Source organism: Protobothrops mucrosquamatus, unplaced genomic scaffold (genome assembly GCF_001527695.2).
Source record: "Protobothrops mucrosquamatus isolate PMUCROS unplaced genomic scaffold, P.Mucros_1.0 scaffold167, whole genome shotgun sequence".
Lineage (NCBI taxonomy): Eukaryota > Metazoa > Chordata > Lepidosauria > Squamata > Viperidae > Protobothrops > Protobothrops mucrosquamatus.
Window position 1 is genome coordinate 137,350 of NW_015386529.1, and position 16,530 is coordinate 153,879.

At 37.0% G+C, this 16,530-nt stretch overlaps 1 protein-coding gene across 1 annotated transcript in view; it reads left to right on the forward strand.

The window, feature by feature from the left end:
- The window catches only part of MET (MET proto-oncogene, receptor tyrosine kinase), a 117,154-nt gene that overhangs the window by 77,749 nt on the left and 22,875 nt on the right, over positions 1 to 16,530 (forward strand). The window contains exons 11-14 of the mRNA XM_015813552.2: positions 990 to 1,151; positions 2,881 to 2,980; positions 7,826 to 8,041; positions 13,804 to 13,950. Of these exons, the coding sequence (XP_015669038.2) occupies positions 990 to 1,151; positions 2,881 to 2,980; positions 7,826 to 8,041; positions 13,804 to 13,950 (625 nt within the window). The remainder of the gene's footprint in view (positions 1 to 989; positions 1,152 to 2,880; positions 2,981 to 7,825; positions 8,042 to 13,803; positions 13,951 to 16,530) is intronic.

Sequence of the window (16,530 nt, forward strand, 5' to 3'; positions counted from 1 at the left end):
GGCACATCGCACCGGCCCCTCAAGTCTATCATACATGGTGGGCCAAACTGTGCAATTGAAGACCTTTGCCCTTTTTAATGTGCATTAAATGTGTGTTTAAAATGAGTGGGTCTTCAAACACGCAATTTCTCCTGTAACCTTGAGTTTCCAGATATCCCTGCCTTTTGCCCTAGATATTTGATCAGTGGTGGTGCCAAGCATGCACTGCCAAGCCCGGTGGGGAGCATTTGCAACAATATTCTCTTTTAAATAGAGGTAAATAACAGTAATTATGTGAAAGAAAGTTTACATAAAATTTACATTTGAAGATGTTATATTTGTTCTTCACTGAAAGCAGGAAATATTAGTGAGGAACTACTTTTGTAACATAGAGTTAGATTGACTTTTGCATCATTACATTACATTACAATACGCACTGTAACATGGAATTGTATTCCAATGTTAGCCATGCTGCTGATGTCGGGTATTTGCCCAAATTGATATGTACTTGTTGGATTCATTTCTTTATCATGTTAATGTAGTAACAGAAAATGTTAGAATTGTAGTTGACGGTAATTATACAACTGAGATTTCTGAATTCAGTGTTTGTTATTTTTTTTAGCCTTTCTGACCCGATAGCCTTACAGCTTTCTATGTACTTTAGTTTCTAGTTTCTATGTTGATGTGGTGTAATTGGAAGTATTTTGAACTGCAGGTATCTGCCTTAAATGTATCAAGTTTTTGCATAATAAATCCATAGGAATGAGAACTGAAGTTTTTTACTTTAATGTATCTGCATATTATTTTTTCAAATACTAAAAATAAATGGACAGAGTTGGTTAAGCCATAGTTAAGTTCTATTATATTTGACCTAGAAATTATGGTTTAATCATAGAGTTTGAGGATTCTCATGAGTAACATTTCATACTGACTCAGACTGTTTTTGAAAATATGTCTTGTGACCCTGATTATAGTAAGAATTATTTTAATTCTTTATTTTTTTCTTACAGTGTGACTGCTAATACCATAGAATGTTATAGTCCTTTTCAAAGACAAGCACTGGAATGCCTTGTTGAAGTGAAAATTGATTCAGCCAGTCGTTCAGCAGGTCATTTTACCTACAAAGAAGACCCTGCTGTTTCTAAAATTTATCCAGTTAAATCTTTCCTTAGGTGAGTGGAATTTTAACACTGATGTACGAATACTAATGGAAAAATAATGATGGTAAAATACTACAAAATAAACTGCAAAAACAATCTTTAGTCTTCAGTCATGCTTAAAGATTCTGTTATTAATTACACACAAAAGGAAATGTCTTTTTCCAAAATTTGTATTAGCAAAATATTTCCACTCACTTTGTGATATTTAGGCCCCTTTCAGGGACATCCATGAGGTGAAAGATAAAAAAAAATATTAAGATGGTAGCCACCCACTTTCCAAGTTGTGAAGGTAAATTGTTTTGGGTCATTATAGCCTGCTTCTTGTGGCTTATGCACTGTGTCCATCCACTCTGCCAGTGAGGCCACTGATGGTTTCTACAGGAGTTCTGGTATGGGTGCAAATTCCACCTCAGGAGCCACCTTAAATGGAGTAAACCCGGTGCATAGAATTATTAGATGCTACTTCTACAAAGGGCAGAAGCTTGGCCCAATTGGTCTGTTAGTAGTTTACATAACATTTCAGGTATTGCTCTAAGATTGAATTCGTACATTCACAGGCTTCATTCATGTGAGAATGGTGGGCAGAGCTAAGCCCCTTGGAAAAGCCTGTCAGCCTTAAGAACTACCACCAAAGCTTTGAAGTAAATTGTACTCCTTGAGATAATACGTTTCAGAACCCCATGATGCCTGTATATGTGCCAAGTCTGGGCTGAAGGAATCTTGAAAATACTGGACTGAGGGAGAGTGATTGGTCCAAAGTCACCCAGCCAGCTTTCATACCTAAGGGAAACTTTGAATTCATAGTCTCTTGGTTGTAGGCCACTACCTTAACTGCTACACCAAACTGGCTCATAGAAACAACTGTTGGTGAGGCATCTTTCTGTTTCAATTAAGCGCAAATGGAGAAAGGCTGAGAGAGAAAAAAGGAAGAATATTGGGGATTGTGATAATGAAAAATTGCTTTGAGACTGCCAGTATCTTTTAGAACAGTTGACATTTTGAATATTTAAACTCTTTCTAGATTGTCAAAAAGTACATGGTAGTGCTACAGTATTCCAGAAGCATCCTCTGAAATTGTTATTGCATTATCTCAGAATTATCCAAAAACATTTAATGCTTACTAATTTATACGGCTTGTTCCTCTCCTCGTGAGAGAACAATAGTATTAAGCTTAGAATTCTTGATGTAAGAATTCTATTTATTATTGTAAATAGAATTCTGTTTGCTCTGACTCCTTGACATGAAAGATTGTTTAATATTTCTTCTGTTCCACTCTGCTTATTACACTCTGGTCAACAAACTAACAGAATATTAAAATTCTGATGGTCGTATTTTGATGGGAAAGGTGGTTGAGGTCTGTTTGGGTTTTTTTATATATAAAATTGGTGAAAGCTGTTGGGGTTTGGGTCAACAATAAACTAAGATCCATCAGGACTATGTTAAACTACTAATCTTTGTTTAATTTGCACATTTCCCAGCTTATAAAAATAATTACATATTGGGCCTTTAAAAAATTTTTTTGATGGGATTTAGAAAAAAAAATTCAAAAATGGGAAAGGAAGGAAGGAAAGAAGGAAGGAAGGAAGGAAGGAAGGCTGGCTCAGGGGTTGTAATGTTCCTTTTGCAAAATTAGTTTCATCCTGTAACTGCAACTATGCATACATACTTATTAAAATTAAAATGCCAATCAGTTTTCTGGAGTAATATTTATAAGATTATTTCAATGTCTTTATTTTATCAGTGGTGGAAGTACAATTACAGCACAAGGGATAAACCTGAATTCAGCATTCTCTCCAAAGATGTTGGTAACAGTCCCAAAGATAGGCAGAAACTTCAGTGTGGTAAGTTCACAATATACAACAGCTGCAGACATGATTTTCTGCCCATCCATTAAATGTAGGTTTGCAGCATTTGTTATTAAAATGGAATGTTGAACACTTTTTTGTTTAATTGAATAAACATACAAATAAGGGTGACTTGATACAGGCGATAAAGGGAGGATAGATAATCACAATGGGAGACCTTGCAGATTTCCCCAATTCAAGGATAGGTGGATAGATAAACTTACTGCACTGATGACGTTACCTAATTTGGTAATAAAATGTCTGTAAAGAAACAACCAAGCTCAGAGAATGCCAAGGATCCTGCAGTTCAATCTTGAGCTACAAATATTTTCTTCTATTAGATAAACATACATTTAAAAGAAAAGTCTGAATTAAGGGAAAGTTGAACACAAGAGAATCCAAATGGGTAACATAGATGAAATTAAGTTTTGTTTTCTATCTCATAGTGTAAGACAAGGGTGTCAAACTGCTGGCCTGCAGGCTGGTTGCATCATACAGAGGCCGCGCCCACCCCAGCTCCAGCAATGCAAAAAAAGTCACGATATGTCGCAACACGTCACGTGATGCGGCGAGTTTAACACCCGTGGTGTAAGAGCTTTAGATTGGTATTTCTCAAATTTTAAGAGGTGTGAACTCCCAGAACTCCCCAGCCAGCATGTCCACATCTCTTAAAGCTGTAGAAGTTGAAGAAGACTCCACTGCTTTAGATCAGATTCAGGATAAATAAAAGGCAGTATTCTTCTATTGTGGAGAATATTTACTTGCACAAAAACCTTAATAAGAATTGGAATAGAGCTGGAAGGGACCTTGGAGGTCTTCTAGTCCAGCCCCCTGCTCAAGCAGGAGATCCTATACCATTGCAGACAAGTGACTGTCCAGTCACTTCTTATAAACCTCCAGTGATGAAGCACCTGCAACGTCTGAAGGCAAGCTATTCCACTGGTTAATTGTCCTCGCTGTTAGGAAGATCTCCTTAATTCCAGGTTGCTTGATTAGTTTCTATCCATCGTTTCTTGTCCTGCCCTCTGGTGCTTTGGAAAATAAATTGACCCCCCCCCCTCCTCTGTGTCAGCCTCTCAATACTGGAATACTAATATCATGTCCCTCTTCGTCCTTCTTTTCTCTAGACTAGCCAAACCCAAATCCTGCAACCGTTCTTCATATGTTTTAGTCTCCAGGCCTTTAATCATCTTAGTTGCTCTTTTTTGTACTTTTTCCAAAGTGTCAACATTTTTTTGTAATGCGGTGACCAAAACTGGATACATTATTCCAGGTGTGGTCTTACTAAGGCTTTATAAAGCAGTACTAATACTTTGTTTGATCTTGATTCTATGCCTCTGTTTATACAAGCATTGTATTCGCTTTTTTGGCTGCTGCCACACACTGCTGACTCATATTTAAGTGATCATCCACTAGGACTCCAAGGCCCCTCTCACAGTTACTGTTTTTAAGGCAGGTGTCACCTAATCTGTTCTTGTACTTTTGATTTTTTTCTGCCCAAGTGTAAAGCTTTGCTTTTCTCCACATTAAATTTCATTTTGTTGGATAGGGCCCATTGTTCAAGCCTGTCAAGATCTTTTTGGATCCTGAGATTGTCTTCTGGGGTGTTGGCTATTCCTGCCAGCTTAGTGTCATCCGCAAATTTGACGAGTTCCCCTTGTATTCCCTCATGTAAGTCATTTATGAAGATATTGAAGAGTACTGGGCCTAAGACAGAACCTTGTGGTACCCCATTACTTACTTCCCTCCATGTAAATGTAGTACCATTAAGGACTACTTGTTGAGTACAGTTTGTCAACCAGTTACAAATCCATCTGGTTGTGATGCTGTCTATCCCACATTTTTCTAGTTTACCAAGAAGTAGATTGTGGTCTACTTTGTCAAATCTCTTGTTGAAGTCTAAATATATTATGTCCACAGCATTTCACTGGTCCACTAATTTAGTCACTTTGTCAAAGAATGTAATAAGATTGGTTTGGCATGATCTGTTTTTAACAAACCCATACTGGCTTATAGTTATAACTTTTTTTGTTTCTAAATGTTCACAGATCTGTTTTTTGATTATTTTTTTCCAGGATTTTCCCAGGTATTAATACAATACAATATTTATTTAATAAAATACTTTTTGATTAACAAAAGTATATTCTTGAATAGATCTACCTACCCATCCCAGCTTATATACAGACCTATACTCTAGTTAACACCACGAATGCAGACCTGTACCCTAAACTACAATATTAGTTGGAACCAGTTGAGTCGGGAGACATAGGAGTAGCATCTTCTGATTAGAAACATCCAGTCCACTCAAATGTGCACATATCCTGAAATATATAACATATCTGAAATATCACTGAAGAACAACAGTAAAAGATAGCAGTCAGTCTTCTGTCCATGTTTATGAGCTTCCCAAAAGCCATTGTTAGCACAATTGGTAGGATCCAGCAGGAAAAGTTTTGTGCTGTTCGATACTGTTGATAAATACATCAGTCCAGTAAGTGAAGATGGAAGCAATCCAGGAATTATATGCATACTTAACTGGATATAAATGCCAATGAATATTCATAGAGCTTGGGGTTTTTTTTAGAAGTATGTACAGATGCGTCTAAAGTTAGCAATGCTATGCAAAATCAGCTGCTGTTGCAGACAAAAACTAAGTGCTATGTTTTGGCATGCACAAATTGTATAATATAAAACACTATAAGTACTGTTCATTGGTGTGGGCCTGCACAGTGTGTGAAGTGATGATTTGAAATACCTTTGTGATAATTATTTGGAATTATATCTTTTCCTTTAGCATTTTAATGCATCAAAGTTTGGGATTCTATTTCAAACTTTTTATCTCAGGCATTGTAATGGCCTGGGCCATTTTTATCTCTTTATCTGAGTTGTCCACTTGATGTACACAGATCTTTTTCTAGTTTTATGGCTATGTCACAAAAGTTTATAGGTAGTGTTTATATTCATTACTTCATAGGTCGCATTATTGTTTCTGAAAGACACATGTGGGTCTTACAAGGCATGTGGGTTTTGTGAAAATGTTTCTTCTTCCATATGGTCTGTATTCTACCTGTGTTCACAGGGGCAGGTGGTGGAAATAAAAATAATAATACTGAAATACAATGAATTTGTTTTAAATTTAAAACAATTGTAAGCACTCAAAATAAATATTTCGATTTATTTTGTAAATACACATACTTAGTAGTTATGTATTATTGTAAACATTTAAAGTAACACTAAATTAAAATGCATCCTAACATAGGATGCATTTTAATTTAGTCTTAATTGGTTTGATAATCTATAAGAAAAAAAGGAAACAATGTACTATTTCATGAAAGCATCACATTTTTCAATTGCTAAAACTAATTTCAAAGTCAAAATGTTGTGTCAAATAACATAACAGTAAGGGCATTAGAAATGTGATTTACTGTGACCTTTCCAATCAGTCACATTGCATCATCACAAAAGATCATTATTAGATTTTATTATCATTCTCTGAAAGCATGCTTTTCAGAGTCTAGGCAGATAAAGTAACAAGCTATAGATCCCATTCTAATAGATGACCACAAACTAGGTTAAAATGCCACTATTAATTTAAAAGACATATTTAACTCTGCAGTAGATAAGAAGTGCAATGAATTTGTATTAATGAAATGTGCTATGGTATTATAGGTTTATTTGAACTATACAACTACTCTGTGTAATTATCTATTTTTGAATACCTTAAAGATAAGAGAAAAATGTTTAAAATAGTTTTTATAAACAATGAAAGAATTGCATGAGAACCTAATTCTAATTGCATATCATTCTTGCATGTATTAAGTTTTTATACTGTAATATATCTTATATTTGTTACATTTTCTTATATTCTTTTGTGATTTAAGATAATTTTCTCTTTAGATAACCTTAATAGTTAATTTAAGATATTTAATATATTTATAAAGCATGAAATGGTTTGCAATATTTCACCATATGGATTAAAAGTTGGAAGGAAGTTATTTAGTTTAATCCATTTCTTAGAGTTAAACACTTTTAGATTGCCATTGGGTTAAATGTGTTAAATTAGTAGAAGATAATAAGACACGTAAACAACAAGCAAGGATTGGAAATTGATGATTTTCTACATATGTCTAAACTACAACTTCTAACATACCTTACTATGTGTCACATTATCTAGATTCTAGAGTAATTGGGAGTTGTATATCAGCAACATCTGGAGAGCAACTATCATTGTGCTGGAACTAAAACATTCTTGATACTGGTAGAAGGCAGCCCAGAATTATGTTCAATTTCTCCAGTCTGTTTCAGTTGAATATTTGATACTCTTGTCTTCGTTGAGATTTCCCTGCAAATTTGTTTTTCAAAATAGCACCTACATTTTTAAAATAAATAAAATCATTCTACATTTAAGTATGACTATTTCTGCTAGGCCTTTGTTTTTAAGTGGAAGTAGAACTTTCTCTGTACTTTGAGTTGAGTAATGTCTTATACTATAGCTGCATAAATATTTTTTGTAAGAACAAATTATCTCAGATCTCTAAGTGTAGACCTCTATTCCAATCAGGTGAATGGGGAAATCCAATATGCACTGAAATTATGCATATGTAGTTTAGAATTTTAAATAAAAAATGATTAATATATAATTCAACATCTATCAGTGGTACATTTACATCTTCCTGCTTACGCTTCTATGGTCAGCATAAATAGTCATTCAATATAATTTCCAATGCTCATGCGCTTTAAGAAAATATTATAACTGCAGTGTAATTACAACAAAAAGATAAAACTCAGTCTTTCATATAATAATATTACCAGATACATCTACTTAGTTTGCTTTTCTTACAGGCATGTGACCATCGTTCAGATTCTGAAATAATCTGTTGTACAACTCCTTCACTGAAAGCCTATGAGCTGATGCTGCCTTTTGTGACAAAAATGTTTTTCATTTTTGATGGTGTCACTTCATCTGGTTTTAATTTTGATTATGTGAATGACCCTGACTTTACCATTTCTGAAACACCATTGTTGATTTCCAAGGGAAGTCAGAATGTAATAATTAAGGTAAGGTTTTATATGACATACCTGCTTTTACCTCCGTGATTATCCTGGGCATTATGGAGGCATTACATTATTAAAATAGTTATTGGCCTACCTATCTGAATAGATAATATGTTATACAAAAACTGTGATAATGATTTTAAGCAGATTTGAAAATGACAGATTGCTGAATAGTTTTTAATCTCAGAAGGTAAAAGATGGCTGGGTATCAAGCTAAATAAAAGGTGAACTTTACTACTCATATATTAAGAAAGCATGTTTTCCCTTTCTCTTAGTACAGAATATGCAGGGTTTGTAATTTCAGTTGGTAATAACCTATTTTTAAAATAATTTCAAGTATCAGTTATATGCCTTGATACTTAAGAATGTACATGATATAGTTGTAAAGTTAGTAACTCTGAGCAACTTCCTATAATAGTAAAAAAAATTCAGGAGAATATCATCATTTCAAATTAACAAATTATATCAAAATCTATAAACTTTTCTGAACTACAGCTTGCTGCATCTAATATTTGGAGTGAATAATTTAATGTAGGATTTAAATTGGAATGAAGTGGAGGAAAATGAGAACAAGATGGTTATACATGTGCAAGTTTCATGTATCTTATCAGTTAACACTTATAACATGTTTAAAATGCATACATGAAGATTTCCTGAAATCCTTTTATGCATGTGATTTCAACAATCTCTTGTTCATTTGTGCTGGTGAAGTTTCTTTGTTCCAGAATAGCCTCTGAGATTTGTAATGGAGTGTTCTGGGAGATTAAAATCCTTGGCGATTACTTTGTTCTTCTTTTCTGTCTGATATCAGATCCAGAGGGGCACTGGCTGGTAATAGCATATATCATATTAGAGGACGAGCAGGTGAAGGGGCCCCATATCTTGCATGTGAAGTTGTTGAAGTCTATGAAAAAGTTGTTTTTGTAAATCTAAACTTCTGGACTTATTGCAAGATCTGGTTTCCATATTAGCATTCTCTTCCTTTTGTTTCTGGTTGCTAGTTCAGGCTGAGTAGTTTCTCCATATGCAAATATTGGGCCTTGTACCCAGTGCCTGAGAAACTGTAGCACATTTGTACAGAGTGGTTTATAGCCTATTAATAATATGTTTGAATGGCTTGAACTGTGAGTTGAAGGTAACAATCAGTGGTATTATGTTGTTTGGTTTTTGTGGCCTGTCTTGTAATAGGTTCTCTCATGGAATTGATTTGGCTGTGTTGATATGTCTGTTGATCTCATTGGATAGGAAGTTCAGTTTTCTGGTTTAATTCNAGAATATATATTTATTCAGATACTGTAAAACTTACTTGTATATATCAGTCAATGTTAGAATGATTTAAAAGGGGTTTAAAAGCATTTTCTGAAAACGTGTAACATGGAGCGTGGAGCAACTAAAACTCATAGGAGAAATTGAGAACCTGATTAAAGAGTTTTGTTACAGATACGTGAACACTTATACAAAAGCATGCTGGTCTGCCTAGATGACATACTGATTTATACTGAGACTATGGTGGACCATGTGAAACTAGTCAAAGCGGTGCTTAAGAAACTTAGGCCGCTCTGCTATATGCTAAACTGTCAATGTGCAAGTTCCACCAGAGCATAACCGACTATTTGGGCTACTGCATTTCCCATGAGGGGATAGAGATGGACTCTAAGAAAGTTAAGGTGGTACTAGAGTGGGCCCTGGCCCGCACCAGAAAGCAATTACAAAGTTTTTTGGGATTTGAAAACTTTTACCACCAATTTATCCCATCATTCGCCTAAATCCACCTTCCCCATCACCAGTTTGCTAAAGACAAAAGGGGAGGGGAAACTCAAACCAAGTCAGTCCTTGGAGTGGATAATGGAGTGTCTGGCAGCGTTCAAAAAACTCAGCTGCCAAGCTGGTGCTAAAACACCCAGACCCTAGCGCCCTATTTATTATTCAGGTGGATGACAACAATGTAGTGATGGGAACAGTCCTTTTACTGCAAAAGAACAGCCAGGGTGCCTTGCAGCCATGCACATACACCTCTAGGAAACTAACACTGAAAGGTGGTGGGCAGTTTGGGAAAAGTAGGCTTATGCGATGCGCTGGGTGTTCTTAACACAGAGACATTTCCTGGAAGGGAGCAAGACCCCTTTCAAGATGTGGACTGACCACAAGAATCTAGAATCCCTAAAAACGTCCCGGCAACTATCAACGAAGCAAGTCCAGTGGGCACAGTACTGTAATCAATTTAACTTCACCCTCTTTTATCTCCCAGGGGCAAAACAAATTTTAGTCAATGCGCTAGCCAGGATATCCCAATACAACAGCTCCAAACAGGAAATAGTGAGAACAGTTATTCCATCTCACCAGCTTGCAGTACCAGTCATCACCCAAATAAAGACAAAAGCAAAGCCCCAGAGTGGAGAAGGCATAGCAGACACTCTAAAAGCATTGTGCATTCATTTTTGTGAGCCTGGAATCATTTGTCCTCTAATGATTAGAGGCTCACAAAAATGAATGCACAATGCAAGGGGGCTTAGCCTGGTTGTATGTCACATAAAGCCAGATTACTAATCCTGGAAAAAGGCCATGATTCAAAAAATGCTGTATATTTTGATTTTGTAAAAATATTACACCTGATTAAGTGCCAGTTCTGGTGGTTGTTGCTTAAAAAAGACATTCAAAGTTATGTGACTAGGTGCCCAGTTTGTGCTTCAGTGGCAAGGGAAAATACCAGGGCTCCTCCAACCTGTGGTGGAGTCTAATACCCCTGGAAGGAAATCTGTATGGACTTCATAGTAGAGCTACTGGAAACCTCAGGAAACATGGTAATCTGGGTGATTACTTATCTGTTCTCCAAACAGGTGCGTTTTATGCCCTGCCAAAAAATCTCATCTGCTCGTGCTTTGGCTTAAGCTGTTCATTCAGCACATCTGTAGACTACACATGCTCCTCAATGAATACTTTCTGACCATGGAGTCAGTCACTTCCATATTTTGGCTGGAGTTCTTAAAGCTTCTTGGGACATCCCAGGGATTCAGTTCCAGTCATCATCCTGAAATGAATGGGGTGTGTGGCCATACAAATGGGGTGCTAAAACAATACCTAAGATGTTACATAAATTACCAATGGGACAATTGGGCAGACCTCCTGCCATTTGCTAAGGTAGCCTATAACAATTCTGTACATAACAGCACCGGATTCACCCCTTTCAAAATGGCCACAGGACAGGATTTTGTGCCCATGCCTGAATTGCCCCTGGCCACCACCCCATCTCATTTTTAAAAGACTGGGCTATCCAGCTGCAGGACTCATAGCCTTTAGAGGAGGTGAGAGAGACTTATAAAAAGCACACAGACAAAAACGAGTAAAATCCAAAGATTTTAAAATTGGAGATCGGGTCTACCTCTCCACTAAATACCTACAATTCAGACAGCCGTCAAAAAACTGGGACCCAAATACATTAGCCCTTTCCCCATCAGAAGAATCATCAACCTGGTCAAGGTTGAGTTCGAAATCCCTCAGGTGCATCCACTTAAATTTCCACTGTAGCCTACTGATACTAGAAACTCAATCCCCTTTACACCCAATGCTGCCACCGCCACCAAAGCTACTCATGACTGAGGGGAACAACATTTTGAAATTAAGGACTCCTGTAGGCACTGAGGAAAACTCCAGTATTTAGTGACTTTCCTCCTTCAGAGACTGAATGGGTGGATCGTAAACACATTAAAGCTGCCAAACTCCTCAAATGCTTCCACAACCAGTATCCCAATAAACTGAAATAGTACCCTATTCTGTCTGTATATCTACCTTGTTTCTCTCTTTGTTGTGTCTTTTCATTTGTTTGCAGGACTAACGTCCCTGTCACAGGCAGCAGCATGTCAGATCTACCAGCTTAGGCTTCGTGCCTTGCCAGCAGCTTTCTGTCATCAATTGGGGAAGGGAAGGGGGAACAAATGGGCAATAAAGATGTATATCTTTATGGTGGAAAATTGGGAGGGGGGATTTGACAGTTGAGGAAGAACAGAGCATTTTGGAATCTGGTTTGTACTAGGGCATTGGCATCTTCAAGGCCGTTTGCCCCGAGTGTGGAATTTCACCAGCACAAACACCTTAGAGTTTCTCATAACATCTTGGCAGTGCTGGATTGGCTACGCACAGATGGACCACAGGAGGAGAGCTAGGGGAACCCGGGGTTTAGTTCTGTATTAGCATGCGGGAACTTTAGTTTCCGCTTGACTCTGCTGCAATCAGCACCTCTTAGTAAAAGTGCTTTTTCACTTCAAATGGAGTCGAGAGTTTTACTTTTCTAAGGGATCAGACTGGGGCAGGTCTGACAGCCAGTTGCCAAGTACTCAAATTTCGATTACTTTACCATGGAGATTCTGCAACCGTTCTAAGTGTGAGGACTGGTCATAAGTCATTGTTTTCAGTAATATAGTAAATCATACAGTCACTAAACAAATGGTTCTAAGTCAAGGACGACCTGTAAGATTATCCAGGATCCTGGTATCATTCACAAACAAATGTGTTACCTCCAGAAATTTCCCTCCCTAATTGCAAATATAGATGTTATATTTCAGCATATATGTATGTATCCTGTGTGCTGTTCCCTAAAACATGATTATATATACATAAGATTTCCAGAGACTTAGGAAATATCTCTAACTCCCAAACAATTACCAAATATTAAGTATTTGTCCAGATTTATTCTGTGACTGTAATTTAAATAAAAGGCAATTTACTGCCGAATTGTTGCAATATGTTTTTTGAGAAAATTTGTGAACATTAGCCAATATTTGCAGATTGTCCCTTATTAGCACTTGGATAGAAAACCACTAGAAACTCTAAGGCTAAAGGATTGGGAATTGAAAACAAAATCCCAAATGTAGTAAGCGGCAAATTACTTTTACATAGATGCTAAGAAAATTGCATGGATTGGTCCTTATAATCATCAGGAGTCAAGCTTATCTCAAAGGACAAACAGGATGTGGGACAGGCCCCCCTCACTTGCGCTAGCACCGCGGGGCGCCAAAATGATGCCACGTCACGGGGTGCAAAAATGGGCCACTGCTGTGCCTTGGGGTGCAAAAACGGCACCGCCATGCTGCAAGGCACAAAAATGGACAACGCTGTGCCACGGGGCATGGAAACGGGCCACCGCCGCACCACAGAACGCAAAAATGGGCCGCCGCAGGGCACAGAAACAAGGTGCTGTGCCACGCAAGAATAGGGCAGGGCTAGTGAGTATCATGCAGGTGCTAGCCCCGCTCTGTTTGCGACATGCACACATGTAAAATGTTTCCTTCTCCCTTTTCTTCGGGTCCGCCAACTGACAAAGGTTGGTGACCTCTGATCTATTGTGTTGTAGCCATCCTGTTCTGCACTCTGGTGTAAGGTACTTAGTATGTCTATAAATAATTTATTTTTATTCCCATTGAACTCCATTCAGTCATAGTGACAGGCAACAATTTGTGAATCTATTTAGACATTTTTAAGATCCTTTGTAACTTTGATTTGAATAACTAATAGTTGGGAAATGTTAGGAAGGTAAACGTAGACCAGTGTCTTGCAGTAATTATTTCAAATGTCAAGTTTTTCTGCTTGATCATTTGATAACTTCCGTAGACCAAGTAACCTTATTTAATCTATTGTAATGGCCACTGAGAAATGGCATTTCTTATGGCATTTTGTTAACTATGGAAAGAATAAATACAATCCAGTATTCATTCTGCCTTTTGTTTTACTACTTCTCTTTATTATGTTTAATTAATGTAACTTTTTTTTAGGGAAGTAACATTGATTCTGAAGCTGTTAAAGGTGAAGTACTAAAGGTTGGAAACCGGAGTTGTGAGAACATCACCTTGAAGTTGCAGTCTGTTTCCTGTACCATTCCTAAAGAGCTGCTCAAAGACAACCATGAATTAAATATAGTGGTAGGATATTTATGTTAATATTGCACATATGATTCAGCTTTAAATGTCACCTTTTTTTTTACTAACAATACCTACTGCTCTGAATTTCTAGTTGTTTTTGTATGTTCATTCTGTCTTTGTCTCACTTTATATTAAGTGAGTAGCAGCAACATTTAAAATTGTTTGGAAGTACTTAGTTTTTGCATTCTTAACCTGGTTTGAACCAATCATTCATACTGTATTTCTACATTTCTTTTTCAAATTTGTAATTATAATTATTAATTATGTTTTTGTAGTATTTTGTAGTAACTCCTTTTTGTAGTGTTTTGAACAATTGAATGCTCTCATAAATATTCTACTTCACTATTAATGCAATCTTATAGGAAAATATTTCTCCATGTGACATCATATTTCAGCTAAATGTATGAATTGGAAATTTGTCTGCAATTCAGAATCAAATTTGCAACCATAACTTGGCATTTTAAATTGTGGATAAAGTTTGAGCTTTGCCTTTTAATAATCCTTATTATTTGCATAATTCTTTCTCTGTCTGTACATATTTCAAAAAGAAATGTAGAAATATAGTATGTCAGGGCTTTTCAACCGGTGGTACGCGTACCACTTGCGGTACTTTGCCACATGGCAGGTGGTACGTGATTGCTAGCCAAGTGTAGCAGGGGAGGGGAATGAGCCTAAGCGGGCCAAGCCTGAGGGAGAGGCAGCTGCAGCTGCAGGACTGTCTTGGCTCAGCAGAAGCCGGCAGGGCTCCAGCTGATTGGCTCCAAGCTGGAGGTGAACTGAAGAAAAAGGGGGGGAAGAGAGGAGAGAACATGGTTTGGGTGGGGGAAGGGGAAAAAAGACAACAGGAAAGGTTTAATCCCTTTAAACAAATGTAATTAGTTTTACCCCCTTTAATTGAGTCTGCTTGTGGCTTTTAGAAAGTTTTCTTTGAAGGTAAACTGGCTTAATTTAAAGCTAAAGCTTTTCGCAATTGCCAGAGCCTTTCAGTCTAGAATTGCAACATTGTGACATGTGACACGCTTGAGGCAGCTTAAAGAGAAAAAAAAACGGAGTTTGTGTTTCTTTATTTTCTTGCTTTGCACTTGATTCCTGTGTCTTTAAGGGTACAGGGAAGGGATTGGGGGGGTGCATTCTTACTACACTGGAAGAGCTCAGAAGGGCCAACTAGCTAGCTCAGGAGTAAGACCTGTGGACTTCAACTCCCAGAATTCCTCAACCAGCCATGAGGGCTGAGGAATTCTGGGAGTTAAAGTCCACAAGTCATAAAAGTGCCAAGTTTGAAGACCCTGGACTAGCTGGTAGTGGTGCATATTAATAAACATGGATAAATTCATCATACATTTGTCAGTGCAAAGGGAAAGTGATTCAACAAAGGAACAGCCACCGAAGAAATTAAAACTGGTACTTTTTTTACTTTTTTCTACAGTTTGTAATATTTTATTAGATTATAGAATAAAATACAAAAGCAAACAGTAGGACACAGTGGGGAGGAAAAAGGGGGGGAAAGTGAGGGGGAGAAGGGAAAAAACATACTTCCTCTGTTGCAGTAGAAGGAAGCATTAACATTGAACCTCAACTTTTTACTTTTCCATAATATTATAAACTAGCCATTTCTATAATAACAAATGAATCTAATCAGTAAAACCCAAAATCCCCCCCTTTTTTTTAGTCATCAAGTTTTTGACACCTTGCTAAACACTGGTGGCACTCAAATATTGTCATGTCCTAAAAGTGGTACAATCTGTGAAAAGGTTGAAAAGCCCTGCAGTATGTCACACAGTTTAATTCTCCAAATATTTTCTTGATGAAAGATTAGCTTTTGTTAGCTAAGCATCCTCTTTTTGTATATCATGATTACATTTACATTGCCAATATTAAAAGACAAGTCTGCCAATATTGAAAGAGATAATTTACAAGGATGTGTGTGTGTGCGTGTGTGCGTGTGTGTGCGTGTGTGCGTGTGTGTATTTGAAATATTAGATATATGGATCAACGTGAATATGAAGCATGCCAAACTACCTTAGAAATAAGTAAACATAGATGAATTGGAATGGAACAATTAATTTCATATTATTATAAATTATTCATGGCATGTCTGTACAATGGAATAGAATGGTAGTAATATTCAGAAAATATACTGCTAAGTACTACATGAGCTTGACTATAACCTAGTAAACAATAAGATCTTATCTGTTAAAAATAGTGGATATCCAGGAAGAATCAATATGAAGATATGCGCATATTAGGAATCACAGAACTATAGGGCTAGAAGGGATCTTGGAGGTCTTCTAGTCCAACTCCCTGCCCAGTTATTGCATCCTGGACAAATGTCTGTCCAGTCTTTTCTTGAAGACCTACAGTGATGGAGCATCCCTAACTCTGGGAGGCAAGCTGATCCATTGATTAATTGTTCTAACTGTCAGGAAAATTTTCCTTAGTTCCAGCTTGGATCTATTTTTAACCAGCTTCCACTCACTACTTCTTATCTTACCCTCAAGATAAGGCAAGTTAATAAATCAACCCTCTTATACCTGTGACAGCCAAAAACACCAAAAGATAGTTCTCATGTTACCCCTAATT